Source organism: Bombina bombina, chromosome 1, assembly GCF_027579735.1.
Source record: "Bombina bombina isolate aBomBom1 chromosome 1, aBomBom1.pri, whole genome shotgun sequence".
In the NCBI taxonomy this organism is placed as follows: Eukaryota; Metazoa; Chordata; class Amphibia; order Anura; family Bombinatoridae; genus Bombina; species Bombina bombina.
Genome location: NC_069499.1, coordinates 353731233 through 353757425, shown reverse-complemented (window position 1 = coordinate 353757425; position 26193 = coordinate 353731233). Strand labels below are relative to the sequence as shown.

Sequence of the window (26193 nt, the reverse complement as noted above, 5' to 3'; positions counted from 1 at the left end):
TTTCATATTTTTTTCTAGAAATGGATTCCCCAAGACACAGGTCTATAAGTTAAGTAGTTGAATGTGGTTAAATCATTTTTATTACTTTGGTTATGTATTTTTTTATTTGTTGAACAATCTTTATTTTGTTGATGTAACAGTTGTTTTATGTTGTTGTAATGTAATTCTTTCCCCATTTTCTAATTGATAAAAAGATTAAAAAAAAAAAAGAAAAAGTATGCCTGGCAGCCATTTAATGCTTCTGATTTGTTTATTCAAAGTGTATTTGTATATTCCACCCTAAATCTCTGAGTTTAGCATAAACTGAATGTTTTGATGGATTTTCAACTGATACTTTTTGAAAAAGACTTAGTGCTCTATAAAAGTTACAGACAAGTTGTTTTTTATTCATAATTACACAACTGTACAAAATATGCACTATACATTTTTATACAAAACCTTGCAAGAAGCAATATCCCTTCTTAAACAGATGTCAGAGGTACATAGATAACCACAGAGAAATTCAGCAGACAGGACATCCTTCCACAAACACTCAGGTTAGCAGTGCTTTTTATTCACCCGCACCAACTCTGCAAGCCTTAAAGGGACATTGTACTCACAAATGTATACATTTTGCATAAAAAAAAAAGTTTAAAAATTTAAACTAGAAGGAAATACACGTTTGTGCACAAATGCTTCTGCTGTGTTAATGCTCACTGTCCCTATTGGTCTATTGGTGGAGGAGAATTATACTCCACATGCCCAACAAGAAAAAAAATATTTATTAAGAATAGGAACACCCATTTTTCCAAAAACAAAAATTCTAAAACATTTAACAATGCCTTTGTTTAAATGGAAGAAAGAAAACAATAGTACAATGTTCATTTAAATGCTTTGCACAGTAGTTTATAATAAGACACCTTTTTCTGTCTAACATAATTTGTTTTATTCTCACTGATATTCTCACTGATAGGTTAACATAAGGAACATATGGGATGCATGCCTGCATTTCTTGGTGCTATAAAGTTTAGGAATTCACTCCTACATAAACGTTCAGTGCTTATGAAGAACAGATTCAGATCACGTCATAAGTGATACTTGGATATGTATCTCAGTGCTACGTATATCCTTGTCACAAATCTCACTTTGGACATTCTGGAAATCTATTTTTTATTCTTTTTATATCTGGCTGCCAAGTATAAAACCACATCAGTATTCAAGCAAAAATTTAAGACACTCAGATATACATGTATAAATATATATTTATATATAAACATAACATACACATTCATGGAAGGAATTGAGATGACCATATACTAAAAGGATGCACACATCAGGTTTCTCTACTTTTCTTTCCAGTTTGTCATGAGGTGGTTTTTAGTGACTTTGTGACACACTCTTCTGTAAAAAAGTTGGCTGCTTTTACACCTGCAAGGAAATATATGGTGTTTGGCAGAATCACATAAAGCAAGCACAAAATACACAATTTGCAGCCTTCCATATCTGCTAAAAGACCCATAGGTATCAGAAACATTACCTTCTGAACTTGGGGTGGGAGCTCATCTTCAGATCCTTCCTCTGGCACTGTTTCTGGGAGTCTGGTAGATGGCGCATCCTCACTCCACCCTCCCATTGGTTGTCGAGCAAGGCAGGATGCTGATCTTTGCATGGATCCAAGATCTTAGGTAGGTAAAGCATATTTGACAGCATGAAGAAAATTAAAACATGATCACATTCTAAAAGACATCACTTTTAAGAAAAGAATACCAGAGGTAAGAGAATATATATATATATATATATATATATATATATATATATATATATATATATATATATATATATATATATATATATATATATATATATATATATATATCCGTAAAATGCATTTTCTGGTTTGTCATCTCTGATCAATGTCTTAAAAATCCCTCACAGATCTTGTAGGTTATAGCAGGCATGCCGGAAACAAAATTAAGAAGCAGCAGTCTAAGACCGCTGCTCCTTAACTCATTCGTAGCGGACAGCAATCATCCCAATCAGATACGATCGGGATGATTGACACCACCTGCTAATGTGCAAGGGGCGGCATTGCACAAGCATTTCAATAGAAATGCTTGTGCAATGTTAAATGCCGACAGTGTATGCTGTCAGCATTTAGCAATGTCGAGTCCGACATTTAATAAATCTACCCCTTGGTCTTTATAGACTACCTAGTAGAAACATCAAAATAAATTCTGCAAAAAAGTACCCAAAATTCTGTAGAATTATTTACTGGATTTGCTAAAAACCCAACACTATTTTTATGTACTGAAACAAACTACCTGTACTGGCACTGAATCTGTGTGGGGAAAGCCCGCCCTCATGTAGTAGGGAAGCAGGGGATGGGCAGCTGGTAGACGTTGGTATGTTGGATGTAGTGTTTACAATGGCATCACCATGCACACTCTCGCCACTGTCATCACTTTCCTGCCGATGCCAAATGTGTCGTCCAGATGCCACACGCGCATGTTGTTGATGCAGCTGTAGAAAAACAAAATTTATGCTTACCTGATAAATTTCTTTCTTTCCGGACATGGAGAGTCCACAACGTCATTCCAATTACTAGTGGGATATTTAACTCCTACTGGCCAGTAGGAGGAGGCAAAGAGCACCCCAGCAAAGCTGTTAAGTGTAACTTACCTTACCCATAATCCCCAGTCATTCAGCCGAAGGAAAATGGAAAAAGAAGAAACACAAGGGTGAAAAGGTGCCTAAGGGTTTACTAAAAAAAACTGCCAAATTATAATCTAAAAAGAGGGCGGGGTCGTGGACTCTCCATGTCAGGAAAGAAATTTATCAGGTAAGCATAAATTTTGTTTTCTTTCCTATGACAAGGAGAGTCCACAACGTCATTCCAATTACTAGTGGGAACCAATACCCAAGCTAGAGGACATGGAATGAAGAGGGAAGGAGAAAAAACGCAGGAGGACCTAAACAGAAGGAACCACCACTTGAAGAACCTTCCTCCCAAAAGAAGCCTCAGCTGAGGAAAAAGTATCACATTTGTAGAATTCAGAAAAAGAAGGCAGAGAACTATGTTGCCGCCTTGCAAATCTGTTCCACAGAAGCTTCATTTTTGAAAGCCCAAGAACAGGAGACAGCCCTAGTGGAATGAGCCGTAATTCTCTTAGGAGGCTGCTGACCAGCAGTCTCATAAGCAAAACGAATCATACTTCTTAACCAAGGGAAAGAGTAGAAAAAGTAGCCTTCTGACCCTTATGCTTTCCAGAGAACGCAACAAACAGGGCAGAAGATTTCCAAAACCTTTAGAAGCTTGAAGGAAAATATTAGTGCACGCACAACATCCAAGTTATGTAAAAGACGATCCTTATGAGAAGAAGGATTAGGACAAAAAGAAAGAAAAACAAACAATTTCCTGATAAAAATGTCTATCCAACACCACCTTAGGGAGAAATCCCAATTTAGTACGAAGGACCGCTTTATCTGCATGAAAATAAGGCATGGGGAAAAGCAAGGAGAAATCAAACTCTTCCCAGATAATGACTTCATATCTACAACATGCATCGGCTCAAACAGAGCCTGCTGCAAAAAACTCTAAAAACACTATGTCAAGGCTCCACTGGGGAGCAACAGGTTTAAACAGAGACCCGATTCTGACCAGGGCCTGTACAAAAAACTTGAACAACTGGTAAATCTGGACAGGACAGGGCAGAAATCTGACCCTTCAGAGTACTGACTGACAACCTTTCTCCAGGCCATCCTGATGAAAAGAAAAAATTCCGGGAATCCTCACCCGACTCCAGGAGAGATCCTAGATTCTTAAAATCATGAGGTCTTCATGATATGCAGAGACTTCCGCATTTTCAAATAGTAGAAAAAGAAGGGAGAAACCAATAATGTTTAAAATTTGGAATCAACAGGTACCAGTGGCACAGACAGTGTCACAGCCGAGCCCAGATCTGAACCTGGGTCTCCTGGTTCCCATCCTGTTTTTCAATTCCTGCGTCAGAGGGTTTTTCTCCATATATTATGGAAAATCCTGCGAGAAACAGGATTACGAGCCTGAGGCATAGTATCAATGACCGCCTCAGAAAACCACATCTAGACAGGACTAGACGTTCAATTTCTAAGAAAACAGCTACAGAGATTCTTTCAACACTAAGATGATTTATGGGCAGAGAAAACTCTTCCTGAGTCCACAGACCCTGAGCTTTTAAAGAGCCCCAAACTGCTCCCCAGCCTAACATGCTGGCGTTCGTGGAGACAATCGCTCAGGAAGGTCTCAGGAAGTATGTGCCCCGAGATAGATGGTCCTGCGAGATCCACCAAGATAGAGAATCTCTTGATAAGGGATCCAGAGTTATCCTCTGAGATAGGTCCAAGTGGTCTCTGTTCCATCTTCTGAGCATGCATAACTGCAGTGATCCCAGATGAAACCGAGCCAAGGAATGATGTCCATGAAAGTAACCATCATACCAAATACTGACATACACTGAGCCACAGATGGATGGGCAGAGGACTGAAGAGAAATTTGGATGTTCTGACCTCTGTCAGAAAAATCTTCATGGACAGAGAATCTAGAATCGTTCCCAAGAAAACACACCCTGTGACTGGTACTAGGGAACTTGTCTACAGATACACTTCCACCCTTTGGAAAGAAGGATAGACAACAACTCTGTATGAGATTCTGCAAATTGAAAAGATGGCACTTGAACCAAGATGTCGCCCAGATAAGATGCCACCGCTATTACCTGAGATCTGACCACCACCAAAACGACCCCTAGGACCTTTGGAAAGATTGGAGGAGCTGTGGCAAGACCAAAGGGATCGGTAACAAACTGGAAATGTTTGTCCAGATATGCAAACCGAAGGAATTAATGATGTTCCCTGAAAAAGGGAACATTCAGATACGCATCCTTCTGAAATATGATATTCAAAAACTAACCTCCCAAAACCAAGGATAGGATGAAACAAATAGATTCCATTTTGAAGGACATAACCTTGAGGAATCTTTTGAGACACTCCAGGTCTAGAATGGAATGAAAAATTTCCTCTTCTATTGGGAAAGGAATGCATGACCCTGTTCCACCACGGGAACTGGAACAATCACTCCCAGGGAAAAATAGGTCCTTTACGCAGCTTAAAAAGACCTCTTTACCTGGATTGCAGATAACCTAAGGGAGACAAGACTAGAACCCAAATTTCTATCTTTGGAATACTATTTCCATGGTCCAATGATCTTGTACAACGTAGATCCAAGCCTGAAGGAAAATAGAACAGTCAGCTCCCTAAATAATCCAAGACCTGCCTCTAAGAGAAACAGAAAACAGCTTGCGCACACACATTCAAGGTGTAAGTAGCTGCAGCTAGTTTAAAACAGCAAACCCTTGCTAGACAGCTAAGCTAACCATCAGGCTACTATAGCTGGCTAGGAAAGAACGTAGATTGCAAAACTCCTACTCCAAGGCTGAGACCTCCCGAGGGATAGGACTCCTACCACTTGAAAAAAAATTCAGCCAGACCGGGACCTCTATGAAAGAAAAGGTCCCTAAGGCAACATAGGATAACAAGAAAGCTAACAGAAATCTGAAGGAGAATATAATATTGTATATCTATAATAAAATAGAGACAAATACAATATGGATAAAAAACACACCAACTAGGAGACATGAACTATACATGTCATAACATAGTCAGCAAGTATCCCTCCAAAAGAGGGAAATTATAAATGCATGACATAATAAAACCTAGAAATAGATTATGATACATAAAATAATCTATGATGAAAAAGAATTCCCCATATATAAAATAGAATATATGAAAAGCTCATGAAAGTCCCCTCAATATGAGGGCGAATAATACATGGAACCCCTATACCAGACAGGGTAACATATTATGCATTTATATATACGCTAGGATGATAAAAATAGCAAATAAATGAGATGCAATAGTAAAACTTTGACATGCAACCCATAGCGTATCAATTTCCATATGAAAAAAAAACCATGCAAAAGGAATACACATAAAAAACAGTCAGCTAGATTACGAGTTTGGCTTTATGATTGAAAAAGCAGCGTTATGGCCCATAAAGCTTCATTTTCCCTAACGCACAAGTCTTGTGGGTATAGGTGTACCGCACACCTTTTAGCCCGGCACGCAACGTCAGTACCGCACTTTTAAAAAAGTCCTTTTTCAATGGGACTCCCATAGCGCTGGTATTACGAGTTTGCCTGGGAGGCCAAAAAGTGAGAGGTACACTCTATAACCACAAGATCCGTAACGCCATCTAAAGTCAGTAGTTATGAGTTTTACGTTACAAAGCTGTACCATAAAACTCATGACTAAAGTGTTAAAAAGTACACTAACACCCATAAACTACCTACTAACCCCTAAACCGAGGCCCTTCCGCATCGCAAACACTATAATAAATGTATTAACCCCTAATCTGCCGCTCCGGACATCGCCGCCACTATTAAAATGTATTAACCCTTATGCCGCCGCGCTCCCTGATATCGTGGCCACTATAATAAACCTATTAACCCCTAAACCGCCACCCTCCCGCATCGCAAACACTATTTAAATATAATTAACCCCTAATCTGCCGTCCGCTCACACCGCTGCTATAATAAACCTATTAACCGCTAAACCGCAAGCCCCCCCAACAAAATATACTTAAATAAACTATTAACCCCTAAACCGAAAGGCCCCACAACGAAATATATTAAAATAAACTATTAATCCCTAAACCAAACGCCCCCCCAACTTTATATTAAAATTACAATTTCCCTATCTTAAATTAAATTAAAACTTACCTGTCAAATTAAATTAATTTTAAACTAACAATTAAACTAAGATAATTATTAAACTACAATTAAACTAACTACCAATTAAATTAAACTAAACTACACATTAAAAAAATCCTAACACTACTCTAAAAATTACAAAAAGTATCTAATTACAAAAAAAAATTACAAAAAAAACAAAACACTAAATTAGAAAAATAAGAAAAAAATTATCAAAAATAAAAAAGAATTACAACTAATCTAATAGCCCTATCAAAATTTAAAAAAAAGCCCCCCCAAAATAAAAAAAAAACCTAGCCTACAATAAACTACCAATGGCCCTTAAAAAGGGCCTTTTATGGGGCATTTCCCCAAAGATAACAGCTCTTTTACCTGTAAAAAAAAATACAAACACCCCCTCCCAACAGTAAAACCCACCACCCCCACAACCAACCCCCCAAATAAAATAACTATCTAAAAAAAACCTAAGCTCCCCATTGCCCTGAAAAGGGCATTTGTATGGGCATTGCCCTTAAAAGGGCATTTAGCTCTTTTACATGCCCAGACCCTAAACTAAAAATAAAACCCACCCAAAAACCCTTAAAAAAACCTAACACTAACCTCCGACGATCCACTTACAGTAATTGAAGTCCCGCTTGAAGCATCCATCCAGCCGGCAAAGTCATCATCCATGTGGCAAGAATCTCTTCATCCATTCGGCCTCTTTGATCTTCATCCAGCCGGCGAAGTCCTCATCCAGGAGGCAACAAGTCTTCATTCAGACGGCATCTTCTTTCTTCATCCATCCGGTGTGGAGCATCCTCTTCATACGGTCTTCGCCGTACACTGGAACTTCAATGCAAGTGACGTCATCCAAGATGGCGTCCCTTGCATTTCTATTGGCTGAAAGATTTCAATCAGCCAATAGGATTAGAGCTGCTAAAATCCTATTGGCTGTTCCAATCAGCCAAAAGGATTGAGCTCTCATCCTATTGGCTGATTGGAACAGCCAATAGGATTTTAGCAGCTCTAATCCTATTGGCTGATGAAATTAATAATATGGATGGCTGCTGAAATGGGGAACAATTTGCTTTACTTTTGTCTACATTTTTGATCCTTTAACTTAAACATCTTGTAATAGGGGAATTTGCAATGGCTATCATTAGATAATTGTGACTGTTTTGTGCACTCTTTCCCCATATCAGGATGTTTGGATTTTTTTGTAAACACTGCCAATATTTTATTCATTGATTATGATCGGTGTATGGTCTTATGTAGAGGCAATAGATATATTTATATCTTTTATCAATCTGTGCCTGTGAAGGGGGGAGTGTACCAAGTTTTTCTTGTGTTGTCTCTAATCAGCTATAGACCATCCGTGTCTTGATTCCAACATGTGTATCTAATGTAATTCTAATTATTGTATATTGTTATGCTATATATATATATATATATATATATATATATATATATATATATATATATATATATTATATATATATATATAAGTTGTTTATTGTATAGCTCACTTATCACTGCCTGACGAAAGGGTGCCACTAGCACCTTGAAACGCGTAGCAGTTTTATTGTATTGATTTTAACTTATCTTTTACTAAAATATATCCCATACTTTGGGATATTTATTTTATATGGTTTGTGAGCTTTATTTGAGGGATTTATTCCTTCTGTGGACCGTGGTTCCTGTGTTCTGGAGTGAGCCAGCGGGGAATTATTATTGGGAGCATTGAATTTTAAAAGTGACCATCTGCACTATTGGAGTATTTTGCCCCCCTCCCCTGTCTTCCTTTCCATCATTACAAGACTAAGGATACACTGAATCCTGTGGGAGCTAGCTGGTGGGCTCTGATCTATCCAGCCTGTTTGAATAGCACTGTACCATAAAGCGCTCTCTTTGTGAGTACCTACTTATAGAGAGGGTGTTTTTGGGTTTGATTTGAATTTATTTTGTTGTAACATACTGCACCATTGAAACGCCTTCTTCCGTTTGTTTTTAGGGTTAAACTTAACTTTTTATTTCCCCATAGACATCAATGGGGCTGCGTTACGGAGATTTTCATTCCGCGATCGCAGGTGTAAGGCTTTTTTTTTGCTGGCTCTCCCCATTGATGTCTATGGGGAAATCGTGCACGAGCACGTCAAAGCAGCGCTTGATTTCGGTGCGGTATGGAGCTCAACGCAACCATTTAGCCCGCACAAGCCTGCTTTTTTAAAACTTGTTATAGCAGCACTATAGGGAGGTGAAATAAAGCTGCTTTTGTGGCGGTCGTTAAAATCCATATAGCGCTCAAAACTCGTAATCTAGCCGAGTTAAAAATGTGATTATCCTTTACTGAACTGCCACCAGATGGCGGCAATGCACCATGACATATATAAAAGAGTCATATATTCCTTCATGCCATGTAAAATACTAATGAGGGCAGGAAATTAAAAGGCGGACAAACTGACATTCAGCATTTCCCAGCCCCCATTTATATCTAAAGATCGTTAAGATTAAACGAACATTTCTCATTGCACTCTAGAGTGAACTGATAAAATCCACTAGAAACATCATTGTGTAAAAACAGTTTCTCCGCTGTTCTAATACATCTAGGGAAAAGCAAAGTCTCAACATCACATTGCAGTGAGAAGACTTAAGAGCTGCAATGAGTGACACGATCAAATGACATCGCAACACAAGCTGCCATGACTACAGCCTAACTGTCATGAAAAAAAACTGGCGTCGCCATATTAAACATAAAAGTGCATTAGAAAGAAAAATAATTCCCTCATACAGCGTTTCTGAAAAACCGTGATGCTATCGCTCATGAAGAGAGAATAGATACACTGTCCACTATTCTGTCTGCGCTATCTCCCTGTGAGGCGCTACAGAGGGGAAAAGACGAATGGCGCCAATCTATTCTCGGCTGCGTAACTATCTGCTGTTTCATGCAGAGAAAAGTTACATACTTAGAAAAGATCGCTAAATATTAATATCCAAATAAGAAGGACAAAAGAGCATCGGCTGCCTGTCACACTGACAAAGGCTCTAACAGGAGGGGAATGTATAAATCAACCCCACAATAGGAGTATAGCATAATAAACTGTTGAATGGTCACACGCTCCATATCCTCAAATAACAGCATAAATAAGCAGGATAAAAGAGCATCGGCTACCTGTCACGCCGACAAAAGCTCTAGCAGGAGGGGGAATGTATAAATCAACCCCACAATAGGAGTATTTCCTCAAATAATATAACACAGTCAGCAGCATTCTCCTGTCATTATGTCCAGAGGTGCCGCTGCTGCAAAAAGAGGAACGGAGTGAAAAGTGTAATGGAGTTAACTGTATATACTCCATATAAAAGTTTCCCCACTAATAAAAAGACTTTAATGGGGGAACCCGATCCTGTTAAGGAGATGTCGGATAGATTCAGATTGCTCTTAAATCACTGATATCCCCAGACCCATATTTAGGGCAATGGAAGGTGCCAGCTGGTCAACGTTAACCGTCCATCCTGTCCCTGATGACAGTAACAACTTCTCTGCCAAGGGAAGGGAATATAAGAAATATAAAAAGGACTTACCCTCCACGGTCTTCTGCTGTAGAGCAGAGAGAGCACCTCCAGGTGTAGTCGGCTTCATCAGCTCACCAACAGGGACCTGGGTAGAAAAGAAAGAACAGAGTAACCAACTCTGGCTTTCTACAAAGTGTTAAAAGTAAAGCAAATACTTCCTCGCCGCCTTTTAACTGCTAAAAGACACCACTACAGAATCCTGCATGCAGGGAAAAGTACCCATAAAAAGATTAATTTCTTCAGACACCAACTTTGTACAACCTCTATTGACAGAGGCAAAGAGAATGACTGGGAAGTTACACTTAACTGCTTTGCTGGGGTGCTCTTTGCCTCCTCCTGCTGGCCAGGAGTTGAATATCCCACTAGTAATTGGAATGATGTTGTGAACTCTCCATGTCAAAGGAAAGAAAAGGTTGGTTAACACACACATATACTTTGAATAGTACTCAATAAGATGATTCTCTAAATAAATAAAAAAAGACTAGCCTCATATACTTAGTTTATGCACAGATTAGAGTATTTTTGAAAAACTTATTTAAGACACAATCCTAAATAAAAATAAAATGAAATGTTTTTCAACTGCAACAAAATGTATATCATAGTGCTTCAAATATTTTCTATAATTCAAATGTATCTTTCAGAGTTATTATAAATATTTAAGTCCTAAATTAAGACTACTCAAAAAAGGGTCAGCAAACAAGTACTTACTTCGTGCATGTACAGTGCATGCAGGCTCATCTCAGTTGATGCATACTCAGACAGGGTACCGCTATTCATGGGCCCCTCCCAGACACTGCTGCTAAAGCTATTAGTCCTGTACTCTGCACTACATGTTGATGAGATAAAGGGTATGCCTTTAAAATGTAAATACATCTAAAACAGTAAACATGTTTTTCATTCATTTAATAAAATTAATTAATTAAGAAATAACTTGAACATTGAAGGTCAAACAAAGAAACAATAGTGTGTAAAAGGGAATACATCTGTGTACTGTGGCTGAGATCAGGATTGTACAACGGGTCATTTTTTTTAAAATCAGAAAATGTATATTCTAAGAAAGTTACACAAGGTATGATAAACATACCAATGCTAGTTATGAGGAAAATACTGTTTTTACTCTAATTGTCATTATCATAAATACTGAAAACACCTATAAGCTTGGATAAAAATGTTCTTATGGTTTTGATGTTTAACATTTGTGTGCTTGCAATTTAATAAGCTGAAGTTGTGGCCAATTTCTCACCCTGCTCCACTCTGTGCTAGGTTACAAGACTGTAGTGGTGACAAGGAGCGCAAGGCAGAGGCGACCTCAGATGCAGCAGAGACATGAGCAGAACAAGGAACATTAGACTGAGATGGGAGACCCATAGGTGATATCTCTGAGAACATGTTTGCCATCAAACTGTGGGGCTGAAAAAAAGAAATTAGATGCCTTGTGAAAATAACAAAAGCTTTAACAAAAGATGACAGAGAAGGGTGTATCTTTATAAAACTATTGGCACTGTGTTAAAAAGACATCTAAACATTTGGGGCCTCAAATTACAAAACTATTTGGGCATGTGTTCCCTAAAACAAGATTAATTAGTTGCTATGGATATCACTGAGATTTACAATGCGCAACAGGAAGTGAATTATCCACACCTCGGTATCTGATTGTATGGAAAGGCCAGAGCAGTGCAGTAGATGGGTAAGTCCTGCTTTTTTAGATGTGGATCCAGTGCTATCTCGCTGTACTCGCTCTCTCAGTTGGCTCAGGAAAGCCGAGCACTCGCGTGGGGGTTGCCAGCGAGGGTTAGTGATTGCAAAATGCATTAGAGAGAGCTCGGTTTTTCCATCCTCTGCTTGCTGATAAACAGATGCCTCTGTCTTCCCTGCAGACATCCACTGTTTGAAGAGAAGCATTGTGTCAATGCAATACAAATGAAAGTAAATACATCAGTCACATAGTTATACACATCATATATGCAGCATATTAAAATAGGATTATAAAATTGTATTATATTAATCATAACGTGCGAGTAATCAGAATAATAGTTAGATGCAGTTTAGTATTTAGAGTTTCTGTTTAAGGCCAATAGGAAAGAAGAGTTTTATTCATACTACTAGGAGATAAGCCTGCCCAGACCCCCAAACTAAAGTTACAAAAAATAAAAAAGTAAAATTATAGAAAAAAATAAAGAAAGCTATCCAAAATAAAAAAAATGAAACCTAAACTAATACGCCTATAAAAATATAAAAAATTGTCCCAAAATAAAAAAAAAACTAATCTAATACTAAACTACCAATAGCCCTTAAAAGGGCCTTTTGTAGGGCATAGCCCTAGGTTAAACAACTCTTTTACCTCTAAAAAATACTAAGTCCCCCCTAACAGTAAAAAAAAGACACCCAACAAACCCACCAAAATAAAAAACTAACACTAAAAAAACTAAGCTATCCATTGCCCCTTAAAAGGCCACTAAACCCAAAATATTTCTTTCACGATTCAGATAGAGAATACAAATTTAAACAACATTACAATTTACTTCTATTATTTATTTTGCTTCATTTTTTGGATATTCTTAGTTGAAGAAAAAACAATGCACATGGGTGAGCCAATCACACAAGGCTTCTATGTGCAGCAACCAATCAGCAGCTACTGAGCATATTTAGATATGCTTTTCAGCAAATAATATCAAGAGAATAAAACAAATGAGATAATAGAAGTGAATTAGAAAGATGTTAAAAACTGCATTCTCTTTCTAAATCATGAAAGAAAAAAGTGGGTTTCATGTCCCTTTAAGGGGCATTTGTATGGGCATTGCCCTTAAAAGGGCATTCAGCTCTTTTACTGCCCTTAAAAAGGCAAACCACAAAAAACCCTAATCTTAAAAAAAAAAAAAACACCCCAAAAATTTAAATAAAAAAGCCTAAACCTAAGCCCCAAATAGGTACTCACTGTTCCTGAAGTCTGACGGAGGTCTTCTTCCAGACGGATCCATCATCTTATATCTTCATCCGGAGTGAATGCGGCATGGAGCGGAGGTGCGGAGCTGTGTTCCCGATGTCTGAAATCCTCAATGGCGGCGGCGGTGACACTCCTCGGCGGCATGGAGGTTCCTCTTCAACCGATGTCCGTCGTACACTGAAGATTGAATGCAAGGTACTGCAATCAATTTGGGGTATATTGCATTCCTATAGGCTGAAATTTTGAAATCAGCCAATAAGATTAGAGCTACTGAAATCCTATTGGCTGTTCAAATCAGCCAAATAGATTTCAGTAGCTCTCATCCTATTGGCTGATCTCAAAATTTCAGCCAATAGGAATGCAAGGTACCCCAATAAATATGGGGTACCTTGCATTTAATCTTCAGTGTGCAACGGACGATCGCATGAAGAGGAGCCTCCACGCCGCTGAGGACCACCGCCGTTGAGGATCCAGGCATTGGGAACACAGCTCCACACCTCCGCTCTGCGCTGGATGAAGATAGAAGATAATGGATACCGTCTGGAAGAAGACCTTCTCCGCCGGACTTTAGGAACAGTGAGTACCTATTTGTAGTAAAAAAAATTATTTTGGGTTTAGGCTTTTTTAATTTTTGGGGTGTTTTTTTTAGATTAGGGTTTTTTGGGCTTGAAAAAGAGCTGATTGCCCTTTTAACCCCTAAACGACCAAGGACGTACCAGGTACGTCCTGCAAAAACTGCCAGTTAGTGACAATGGACATACCTGTTACGTCCTTGGTCTAATTGAGTGCTGGAAGCGATTGCGATCACTTCCAGCAGCTCTCAGGGTATTGCAGTGATGCCTCGATATCGAGGCATCCTGCAATACCCTTTTTCAAGCATCCGATGCAGAGAGAGACACACTGTGGCCCTCTTTGCACCGGGTAGCGATGGTGCCGATCGTTGGTTGGTGTGTGTTTGCTTAGCAGGGAGGCGGGTGGGTGGTTCCTGTATGTGCAAAGTGCACGCCGGGTGCCGGGAGCGTGCGGGGGGGCCTGCGGGGGCGCACGCGCGCAGCAACCACTGCCACCAATGATCCTTGAAGTGCAAAGAGTGAGAAGGAAAGTGTAAAAAATTAATATCAAAGGATCTGGGAGGTGGTATTGAGGGGAGGCAGCTACACTACAGAAACATCTATCATTTAAAAAATAAAAAAAACTTTTTGGGGGGCAAACTGAGAACTGGCAGACAGCTGCCAGTACCCAAGATGGCGGCAAATAGGTAGCGGAGGGAGGGTTAGAGAGCTTTTTTGGGGGGATTAGGGAGGTTGGGGGCTAAGGGGGGGGTCCATCATAGCTGAATAGATATTTAAAAAACAAAACAAAAAAACACACCTTTTATTTTAGAATTGGCAGACTTTCTGCCAGTACTTAAGATGGCAGGGACAATTGTGGGGTGGGGGAAGGAAGGGTGCTGTTTGGGAGGGATCAGAGGGTGGGATGTGTCAGGTGGGAGGCTGATCTCTACATTAAAGCTAAAATTAACCCTGCAAGCTCCCTACAAGCTACCTAATTAACCCCTTCACTGCTGGGCACAATACACGTGTGGTGCGCAGCAGAATTTAGCGGCCTTCTAATTACCAAAAAGCCAAGGCCATTTAAGTATGCTATTTCTGAATAAAGGGGATCCCAGAGAAGCATTTACAACAATTTGTGCCATAATTACACAAGCTGTTTGTAAATAATTTCAGTGAGAAACCTAAAGTTTGTGACAAAATTTGTGAAAAAGTGAACGATTTTTTTTATTTGATCGCATTTGGCAGTTAAATGGTGGCATGAAATAGACCAAAATGGGCCTAGATCAATACTTTGGGATGTCTACTAAAAAAAATATATACATGTCAATGGATATTCAGGGATTCCTGACAGATATCAGTGTTCCAATGTAACTATCGCTAATTTTGAAAAAAACAGAATTTATGTTTACCTGATAAATTTCTTTCTCCAACGGTGTGTCCGGTCCACGGCATCATCCTTACTTGTGGGATATTCTCTTCCCCAACAGGAAATGGCAAAGAGCCCAGCAAAGCTGGTCACATGATCCCTCCTAGGCTCCGCCTACCCCAGTCATTCGACCGACGTTAAGGAGGAATATTTGCATAGGAGAAACCATATGGTACCGTGGTGACTGTAGTTAAAGAAAATAAAATATCAGACCTGATTAAAAAAAACCAGGGCGGGCCGTGGACCGGACACACCGTTGGAGAAAGAAATTTATCAGGTAAACATAAATTCTGTTTTCTCCAACATAGGTGTGTCCGGTCCACGGCATCATCCTTACTTGTGGGAACCAATACCAAAGCTTTAGGACACGGATGAAGGGAGGGAGCAAATCAGGTCACCTAAATGGAAGGCACCACGGCTTGCAAAACCTTTCTCCCAAAAATAGCCTCAGAAGAAGCAAAAGTATCAAACTTGTAAAATTTGGTAAAAGTGTGCAGTGAAGACCAAGTCGCTGCCCTACATATCTGATCAACAGAAGCCTCGTTCTTGAAGGCCCATGTGGAAGCCACAGCCCTAGTGGAATGAGCTGTGATTCTTTCGGGAGGCTGCCGTCCGGCAGTCTCGTAAGCCAATCTGATGATGCTTTTAATCAAAAAGAGAGAGAGGTAGAAGTTGCTTTTTGACCTCTCCTTTTACCTGAATAAACAACAAACAAGGAAGATGTTTGTCTAAAATCCTTTGTAGCATCTAAATAGAATTTTAGAGCGCGAACAACATCCAAATTGTGCAACAAACGTTCCTTCTTTGAAACTGGTTTTGGACACAGAGAAGGTACGATAATCTCCTGGTTAATGTTTTTGTTAGAAACAACTTTTGGAAGAAAACCAGGTTTAGTACGTAAAACCACCTTATCTGCATGGAACACCAGATAAGGAGGAGAACACTGCAGAGCAGATAATTCTGAGACTCTTCTAGCAGAAGAAATCGCAACTAAAAACAAAACTTTCCAAGATAATAACTTAATATCAACGGAATGTAAGGGTTCAAACGGAACCCCCTGAAGAACTGAAAGAACTAAATTGAGACTCCAAGGAGGAGTCAAAGGTTTGTAAACAGGCTTGATTCTAACCAGAGCCTGAACAAAGGCTTGAACATCTGGCACAGCTGCCAGCTTTTTGTGAAGTAATACCGACAAGGCAGAAATCTGTCCCTTCAGGGAACTTGCAGATAATCCTTTTTCCAATCCTTCTTGAAGGAAGGATAGAATCCTAGGAATCTTAACCTTGTCCCAAGGGAATCCTTTAGATTCACACCAACAGATATATTTTTTCCAAATTTTGTGGTAAATCTTTCTAGTCACAGGCTTTCTGGCCTGAACAAGAGTATCGATAACAGAATCTGAGAATCCTCGCTTCGATAAAATCAAGCGTTCAATCTCCAAGCAGTCAGCTGGAGTGAAACCAGATTCGGATGTTCGAACGGGACCCTGAACAAGAAGGTCTCGTCTCAAAGGTAGCTTCCAAGGTGGAGCCGATGACATATTCACCAGATCTGCATACCAAGTCCTGCGTGGCCACGCAGGAGCTATCAAGATCACCGACGCCCTCTCCTGCTTGATCCTGGCTATCAGCCTGGGGATGAGAGGAAATGGCGGGAACACATAAGCTAGTTTGAAGGTCCAAGGTGCTACTAGTGCATCCACTAGAGCCGCCTTGGGATCCCTGGATCTGGCCCCGTAGCAAGGAACTTTGAAGTTCTGACGAGAGGCCATCAGATCCATGTCTGGAATGCCCCACAGGTGAGTGACTTGGGCAAAGATTTCCGGATGGAGTTCCCACTCCCCCGGATGCAATGTCTGCCGACTCAGAAAATCCGCTTCCCAATTTTCCACTCCTGGGATGTGGATAGCAGACAGGTGGCAGGAGTGAGACTCCGCCCAAAGAATAATTTTGGTTACTTCTTCCATCGCTAGGGAACTCCTTGTTCCCCCCTGATGGTTGATGTACGCAACAGTCGTCATGTTGTCTGATTGAAACCGTATGAACCTGGTCCTCGCAAGCTGGGGCCAGGCCTGGAGAGCATTGAATATCGCTCTCAGTTCCAGAATATTTATCGGTAGAAGAGATTCTTCCCGAGACCAAAGACCCTGAGCTTTCAGGGATCCCCAGACCGCGCCCCAGCCTATCAGACTGGCGTCGGTCGTGACAATGACCCACTCTGGTCTGTGGAACATCATCCCTTGAGACAGATTGTCCAGGGACAGCCACCAACGGAGTGAGTCTCTGGTCCTCTGATTTACTTGTATCTTCGGAGACAAGTCTGTATAGTCCCCATTCCACTGACTGAGCATGCACAGTTGTAATGGTCTTAGATGAATGCGCGCAAAAGGAACTATGTCCATCGCCGCCACCATCAACCCGATCACTTCCATGCACTGAGCTATGGAAGGAAGAGGAACGGAATGAAGTATCCGACAAGAGTCCAGAAGCTTTGTTTTTCTGGCCTCTGTTAGAAAGATCCTCATTTCTAAGGAGTCTATAATTGGTCCCAAGAAGGGAACCCTTGTTGACGGGGATAGAGAACTCTTTTCCACGTTCACTTTCCAGCCGTGAGATCTGAGAAAGGCCAGGACAATGTCCGTGTGAGCCTTTGCTTGAGGAAGGGGACGACGCTTGAATCAGAATGTCGTCCAGGTAAGGTACTACTGCAATGCCCCTTGGTCTTAGCACCGCTAGAAGGGACCCTAGTACCTTTGTGAAAATCCTTGGAGCAGTGGCTAATCCGAAAGGAAGCGCCACGAACTGGTAATGTTTGTCCAGGAATGCAAACCTTAGGAACCGATGATGTTCCTTGTGGATAGGAATATGTAGATACGCATCCTTTAAATCCACCGTGGTCATGAATTGACCTTCCTGGATGGAAGGAAGGATAGTTCGAATGGTTTCCATCTTGAACGATGGGACCTTGAGAAATTTGTTTAAGATCTTGAGATCTAGGATTGGTCTGAACGTTCCCTCTTTTTTGGGAACTATGAACAGATTGGAGTAGAACCCCATCCCTTGTTCTCTTAATGGAACAGGATGAATCACTCCCATTTTTAACAGGTCTTCTACACAATGTAAGAACGCCTGTCTTTTTATGTGGTCTGAAGACAACTGCGACCTGTGGAACCTCCCCTTGGGGGAAGTCCCTTGAATTCCAGAAGATAACCCTGGGAGACTATTTCTAGCGCCCAAGGATCCAGAACATCTCTTGCCCAAGCCTGAGCGAAGAGAGAGAGTCTGCCCCCCACCAGATCCGGTCCCGGATCGGGGGCCAATATTTCATGCTGTCTTGGTAGCAGTGGCAGGTTTCTTGGCCTGCTTTCCCTTGTTCCAGCCTTGCATTGGTCTCCAAGCTGGCTTGGCCTGAGAAGTATTACCCTCTTGCTTAGAGGACGTAGCACCTTGGGCTGCGAAAATTAGGTCTATTTTTTGCCTTGAAAGGCCGATCCTGAGGAAGGGCGTGGCCCTTACCCCCAGTGATATCAGAGATAATCTCTTTCAAGTCAGGACCAAACAACGTTTTCCCCTTGAAAGGAATGTTTAGTAGCTTGTTCTTGGAAGATGCATCAGCCGACCAAGATTTCAACCAAAGCGCTCTGCGCGCCACAATAGCAAACCCAGAGTTCTTAGCCGCTAACTTAGCCAATTGCAAAGAGGCGTCTAGAGTGAAAGAATTAGCCAATTTGAGAGCATTGATTCTGTCCATAATCTCCTCATAAGGAGGAGAGTCACTATCGAGCACCTTAAGCAGTTCATCAAACCAGAAATATGCGGCAGTAGTGACAGGGACAATGCATGAAATGGGTTGTAGAAGGTAACCCTGCTGAACAAACATCTTTTTAAGCAAACCTTCTAATTTTTTATCCATAGGATCTTTGAAAGCACAACTATCCTCTATGGGAATAGTGGTGCGTTTGTTTAAAGTAGAAACCGCTCCCTCGACCTTGGGGACTGACTGCCATAAGTCCTTTCTGGGGTCGACCATAGGAAACAATTTTTTAAATATGGGGGGAGGGACGAAAGGAATACCGGGCCTTTCCCATTCTTTATTAACAATGTCCGCCACCCGCTTGGGTATAGGAAAAGCTTCTGGGAGCCCCGGCACCTCTAGGAACTTGTCCATTTTACATAGTTTCTCTGGGATGACTAAATTTTCACAATCATCCAGAGTGGATAATACCTCCTTAAGCAAAATGCGGAGATGTTCCAATTTAAATTTAAATGTAATCACATCAGATTCAGCCTGCTGAGAAATGTTCCCTAAATCAGTAATTTCTCCCTCAGACAAAACCTCCCTGGCCCCCTCAGATTGGGTTAGGGGCCCTTCAGAGATATTAATATCAGCGTCGTCATGCTCTTCAGTAACTAAAACAGAGCAGCCACGCTTACGCTGACAAGGGTTCATTTTGGCTAAAATGTTTTTGACAGAATTATCCATTACAGCCGTCAATTGTTGCATAGTAAGGAGTATTGGCGCGCTAGATGTACTAGGGGCCTCCTGAGTGGCAAGACTCGTGTAGACGAAGGAGGGAATGATGCAGTACCATGCTTACTCCCCTCACTTGAGGAATCATCTTGGGCATCATTGTCATTATCACATAAATCACATTTATTTAAATGAATAGGAATTCTGGCTTCCCCACAATTCAGAACACAGTCTATCTGGTAGTTCAGACATGTTAAACAGGCATAAACTTGATCAGAAAGTACAAAAAACGTTTTAAAATAAAACCGTTACTGTCACTTTAAATTTTAAACTGAACACACTTTATTACTGCAATTGCGAAAAAACATGAAGGAATTGTTCAAAATTCACCAAATTTTCACCACAGCGTCTTAAAGCCTTGAAATATTGCACACCAATTTTGGAAGCTTTAACCCTTAAAATAACGGAACCGGAGCCGTTTTAAGCTTTAAACCCCTTTACAGTCCCTGGTATCTGCTTTGCTGAGACCCAACCAAACCCAAAGGGGAATACGATACCAAATGACGCCTTCAGAAGTCTTTTATAAGTATCAGAGCTCCTCTCACATGCGACTGCATGCCATGCCTCTCAAAAACAAGTGCGCAACACCGGCGCGAAAATGAGACTCTGCCTATGCTTTGGGAAAGCCCCTAAAGAATAAGGTGTCTAAAACAGTGCCTGCCGATATTATTATATCAAAATACCCAGATAAAATGATTCCTCAAGGCTAAATATGTGTTAATAATCAATCGATTTAGCCCAGAAAAAGTCTACAGTTTAAATAAGCCCTTGTGAAGCCCTTATTTACAATCGTAATAAACATGGCTTACCGGATCCCATAGGGAAAATGACAGCTTCCAGCATTACATCGTCTTGTTAGAATGTGTCATACCTCAAGCAGCAAGGGACTGCAAACTGTTCCCCCAACTGAAGTTAATTGCTCTCAACAGTCCTGTGTGGAACAGCCATGGATTTTAGTTACGGTTGCTAAAATCATTTTCCTCATACAAACAGAATTCTTCATCTCTTTTCTGTTTCTGAGTAAATAGTACGTACCAGCACTATTTAAAAATAACAAACTCTTGATTGAATAATGAAAAACTACAGTTAAACACTAAAAAACTCTAAGCCATCTCCGTGGAGATGTTGCCTGTACAACGGCAAAGAGAATGACTGGGGTAGGCGGAGCCTAGGAGGGATCATGTGACCAGCTTTGCTGGGCTCTTTGCCATTTCCTGTTGGGGAAGAGAATATCCCACAAGTAAGGATGATGCCGTGGACCGGACACACCTATGTTGGAGAAAAGTGGTTTGGAAATAGCAAAGTGCTACTTGTATTTATTGCCCTATAACTTGCAAAAAAAGCAAATAACATGTAAACATTGGTTATTTCTAAACTCAGGACAAAATTTAGAAACTATTTAGCATGGGTGTTTTTTGGTGGTTGTAGATGTGTAACAGATTTTGGGGGCCAAAGTTAGAAAAAGTGTGTTTTTTTTCCATTTTTTATAGTAAAATTATAAGATATGATGAAAATAATGATATATACTGTTTTTCTTGCCATAAAATGGACTTTCTAAAGATAATATGTGTGGGTACAGTAAATGAGTAAGAGGAAAATTACAGCTAAACACAAACACTGCAGAAATAGCCTTGGTCCCAAACGGACAGAAAATGGAAAAGTGCTGTGGTCCTTAAAGGGACATGAAAGCCAAAAAATTTCTTTCATGATTTAGATAGAGAATACAATTTTAAACAACTTTCTAATTTACTTCTATTATCTAATTTGTTTCATTCCCTTTGTATCATTTGTTGAATGAGTAGCAATGCACTACTGGTTTCTAACTGAGCACATGGGTGAGCCAATGACAATCTATATATGTATATATATATATATATATATATATATATATATACATATACATACACATACATACACATATATATATACACATACACACACACACACATTATATATATACACATACACACACACAGCCACCAATATACACATACACACACACACACACACCAATCAGCGGCGATAATCTAGGTTCTTTGCTGCTTCTGAGCTTGCCTAGATAAATATTTCAGCCTAGGATAACAAGAGAAGGAAACAAATTAGATAATAGAAGTAAATTAGAAAGTTGTTTAAAATTGCATCATCTATCTGAATCATGAAATACATTTTTTGGGCTTCATGTCCCTTTAAGGGGTTAAGGGCAATGCCCATACAAATGGCAATGGATAGTTTAGTTTTTTTTAGTGTTAGGCTTTTTATTTTGGGGGGTTTGGTGGGTGGGTGGTTTTTACTGTTAGGGGGGACTTAGTATTTTTAGAGGTAAAAGAGCTGTTTAACTTAAAGGGACATTAAACCCAACATTTTTCTTTCATGATTTAATAGAGAATACAATTTTAAACAACTTTCTAATTTTCTTCTATTATTTAATTTGCTTCCTGCTCTTGTTATCCTTTGCTGAAAGGTTTATCTTGGCAAGCTCAGGAGAAGCAAAGAACCTAGATTCTAGCTGCTGATTGGTCACTGCATATAAATTCAGATTGTGATTGGCTCACCCATGTCTTCAATTAGAAACCGGTAGTGCATTGCTGCTCCTTCAACAAATGATACCAAGAAAATTAAACACATTAGATAATAGAAGCAAATTAGAAAGTTGTTTAAAATTGTATTCTATATCTGAATCAAATTTTTTGGTTTTCATGTCCCTTTAAGGCAATGCCCTACAAAAGGCCCTTTTAAGGGCTATTGGTAGTTTAGATTAGGGGGTGTTTTTATTTGGGGGGGGGGGGCTTTTTTATTTTCATAGGGATTAGGTATAAAAAAAATATTTTTGTTAATGTTGTTTATTTTTTTCTGTAATGTTAGACTTTTTTATTTTTTGTAATTTAGTAGTAATTGGGGTTATTTTAGGGCGCGTTAGGTTAATAGGTTTATTAGGGTTATTGCGATGTGGGGGTTTGGCGGTTTAGGGGTTAATAGGTTACATAGGGTTATTGTGATGTGGGGGTTTAGGGGTTAATAGGTAAATTAGGGTTATTGTGATGTGGTGGCTTGGCGGGTTAGGGGTTAATAGTAATTATATAATAATAATTAGGTTTATTGCGATGTGGGTAGAGGTTAAGGGGATAATATTTGAATTATGTTATTTGCGGATTAGGGGTTAATTACTTTATTATTTTGCGATGTGGGTGTTGACGGTTTAGGTGTTTGTCGTACTTTGTGCGGGAGGTTAGGTTTTTTTGTTATACTTCGTGTGGGCGGTTACGTGTTTTTATTTTTATTTCTTGCGTGCGGTTAAGTGTTTTTTAGTTATTTCGTGCGGGTGGTTGCGTGTTTTTTCTTTTTAAGGCTTCAGGTTTGCCTACACTGCATCCAGGTGGATTCTTTTGGCTGCGCGTGCAGCCAACATTCCTTTGAGGATGCATGCGCAACTGGCAATGGACGCGTTACAAACGCAATTATAGTATAGATGAGATGACTCATTCTTAGCAGGCTGCTTTCCTTCACATTTCTGCTCTCGGCCTGGGATTAATCAGCCTTTGTACAAACACCTAATTATATAATATATGGCTATAGAAAACTATTACAGTAGTTGTCAACCTGTTTCCTTATTATGCACTGTTTTGTAAGCACAAGATGGCATTATGGCTAACTTTACATTTACAACACCCCTGTTCAACTAGTTTATTACTAAAATGTAAATAGATAATTTGATTATTTCTCCCCCAAAACTGGTGTAATGATATTTCTAATGGTTGAGCAGGTACATTGTATTCTATTGGTGCTGCCAAGGTTTCAGGATTTCTCTTTTGTAGAGGCAGCAATACTTTTATATTCTTAACATGAATAATATGACTTTAGTGCTTTTTTGTTTGACCAGATCTTACCGCAGGATGACCGTGCTGACGAACATCCATTTGTGCAAAAGAACATGTGTCTCCGACTCCCACTACCTCCACTGTGAAGTTTCGGAAAAAGTCAATGATCTCCAATGACTTGGGGCGCAGACGGAAAATCAGAACAAGAGGTGTTAGGAGTGGACTAAGGAGTTCTTCTAAGATAAATACCTGAGGGAAGGAAAATGTATACCACAGTTTAATATAAACCTTATTTTTATTATCCTGTGATTTATCCACTGCCTTAGAGAGGATGGAAAACATCCTATAGGATTGTGAACCCTGTCCGTACAACATCATGGACACTGATTGTTTATGTTCAGTGTTGGGGTTTATTTATATCTGTCCCTAACTGGCAAAAGCAAAGGTGATAAGAGTTGTAAGGTGTTTTTCCACAAACTGCAAAGCAAATCAACATTTTGCTAATAAATAACCGCTTTAAATAATTTTTAAATGTATTTTGTATGTAGATCTTTTACAGAGCAGTAATTTCTGATAAATATACTATGCATACAGAAGAATGACTTAACGTCCTTGAGATTAAATATTTTCTGTTGTGATCCTATGTTCCTCTGCCCAGGTTGTATGGTGTGGCCATTTACCTAGAGTTGAATGTGTTTTTTTGTATAGATAATATTTGTAGTGAGAATCTATGTGCTATCCAATAAAACTTAAGGGACATAAAAATTCAAAACAAAAATGCTCTAAATGTGTTGGTACATTTTACTATTGTACTGTTGCTCATATATAACTATGTGTTAAACCCTGCAAAGGGGTTCAGCAAATAGGTAAAGTCAGCTCCAGAACAGTAATGCACTACTGGGAGCTAGCTGAACACATGTTGTAAGCCAATGACTTGGCCACCAATTTCCTGCTTGCTCTCAGCAGTACACTGCTGCACCTGAGCCTACCTAGGTATGCTTTTCAATAAGGATACCAAGAGAACAAAGTAAATTTGAAAAGAGAAGTCAATTGAAAGGCATGCTCAGTATGGTCACTCACCGCCTTATACTGAAAGAGCTGTGCAAACTCTCCTCGTGTCTCTGAACGGTGAGCATTGCGCTGCCAGTGGTCCGGCATATAATGAATATGTGCCAGAATCACCTTCATAAGCTGCTCTGGACAGAACACCAAGTGTTGGTCAGGAATGAAGGACCTGAAGGGCAGCAACAATAATGTATGAGAAGCAGCAATAGAACATGCAACAATTATTCACATTTTGTACAACTCCCATCACATACACATTATCAGTCACTGACATTTTCGGTTATTAAAAATATTTCTGTTCTGCCTATGCCATATGTTTTACTAAGACATATCCTATGCCTTCTCTCTTTAACAGCCTATCTCTGGCGATGTGTAAAATGTCTATATTCACAGTACCCTGCCTTTGTCTAGATGTCACTCTGTCAGCTCAACAAGTCCCCATGCAATTAATCTGACCTGCAGATGGTTACTACAATTCCTAGCAGCGTGACAGTGCTTAGCACGTGTTCTACTGCCAACACATCTTCATCGTAGACTGTGAGTGCTATGAGCACAGCCAGTATGGAGCCTGCCAAGAAGCCCAAGTGTTTTGCAGCGACTGCAAGCAATGGGGATAAGAAGCAGTTCATATACTTGCTAGCTGGCTTGTAAGATCTGCTCAGCCTCGCCTGTAGTTGATGATCCAGTTCATTGAAATGGCGCAAATAGCAGCGACCATACAGTGACCAGCACCGTGCGCCTAGGCTGCCAGGCTCTCTTCTGAGAACCTCAGTGTAACTGAAGAAGGCATAAAGAATTTGCCAGACTAGGACCAAGGGGCAAAGCAGTAAATTTGCTAATCCAATCCACAGAATACGTTGAGAAAGTTTCTCAGCCAGCTCCAGACGTGCTCCTGCTCGCTTGTACTCAGTCTTAAGGCTCCACTCATTTTGGAAAAGGCATCCAGGGCCCCAGAAGAATATAAGTTGGAAGTTGTACTTGAGACCACGTGTATAAAATACAGTGTTACCCAGCAGTGGGAGTTTATGCTGCAGAGGTAGCAGGTTCTTGTTCACCATGGCCACCATGTAATTTTTAAAACGCAGAATTCGGTGAGAGACATCTAACTCGGAAAGTTCCTTCTTATGGATACAGATCTGGTGCTCCTTCTGGATCTGGACAATGCGGCTCTGGACTTCCTCCCAGGTGTAATATGGAAGATCTGACTGTATGAAAGAGAGACAGTGTGAACATAAGGAGCCGCAAAGTTTGATTTGATTAGAAAAGGTTTTAGAGGATTGTATTATTGCTCCCCTGCAAATGGGTTAAACACATAGGTTAAAAGGAATATGAAAACCCGAAAATTGTATTTTGTGATTCAGACAAAGCATATTATTTTACCAATGACAAGAAGCCACTGCTGAGCCAATGACAAGAAGCAAATGCATGTAGCCTACCAATTACCAGCTAGTTACCAGTAATTAATTGCTGCTCTAGGTATGCTTTTTATAAAAAAAAAAAAACAAAAAAAAAAAAAAAAAACATA

General features: G+C 40.0%; 1 protein-coding gene across 5 annotated transcripts in view; it reads right to left on the bottom strand.

Moving 5' to 3' along the window:
• Positions 1-365: 365 nt before the first annotated feature.
• ATG9A (autophagy related 9A) overlaps positions 366-26193 on the bottom strand; it is a 111227-nt gene continuing 85399 nt past the window's right edge. For all 5 annotated transcript variants that reach the window (XM_053698196.1, XM_053698197.1, XM_053698194.1 and 2 more), the window contains 9 exons: positions 25125-25873; positions 24684-24837; positions 23673-23852; positions 11976-12218; positions 11578-11744; positions 11043-11160; positions 2301-2499; positions 1517-1659; positions 366-1407 (listed from right to left, as the gene is read on the bottom strand). In XM_053698196.1, coding sequence (XP_053554171.1) covers positions 1402-1407; positions 1517-1659; positions 2301-2499; positions 11043-11160; positions 11578-11744; positions 11976-12218; positions 23673-23852; positions 24684-24837; positions 25125-25873 — 1959 coding nt within the window. In that variant the 3' untranslated portion in view covers positions 366-1401. The remainder of the gene's footprint in view (positions 1408-1516; positions 1660-2300; positions 2500-11042; positions 11161-11577; positions 11745-11975; positions 12219-23672; positions 23853-24683; positions 24838-25124; positions 25874-26193) is intronic.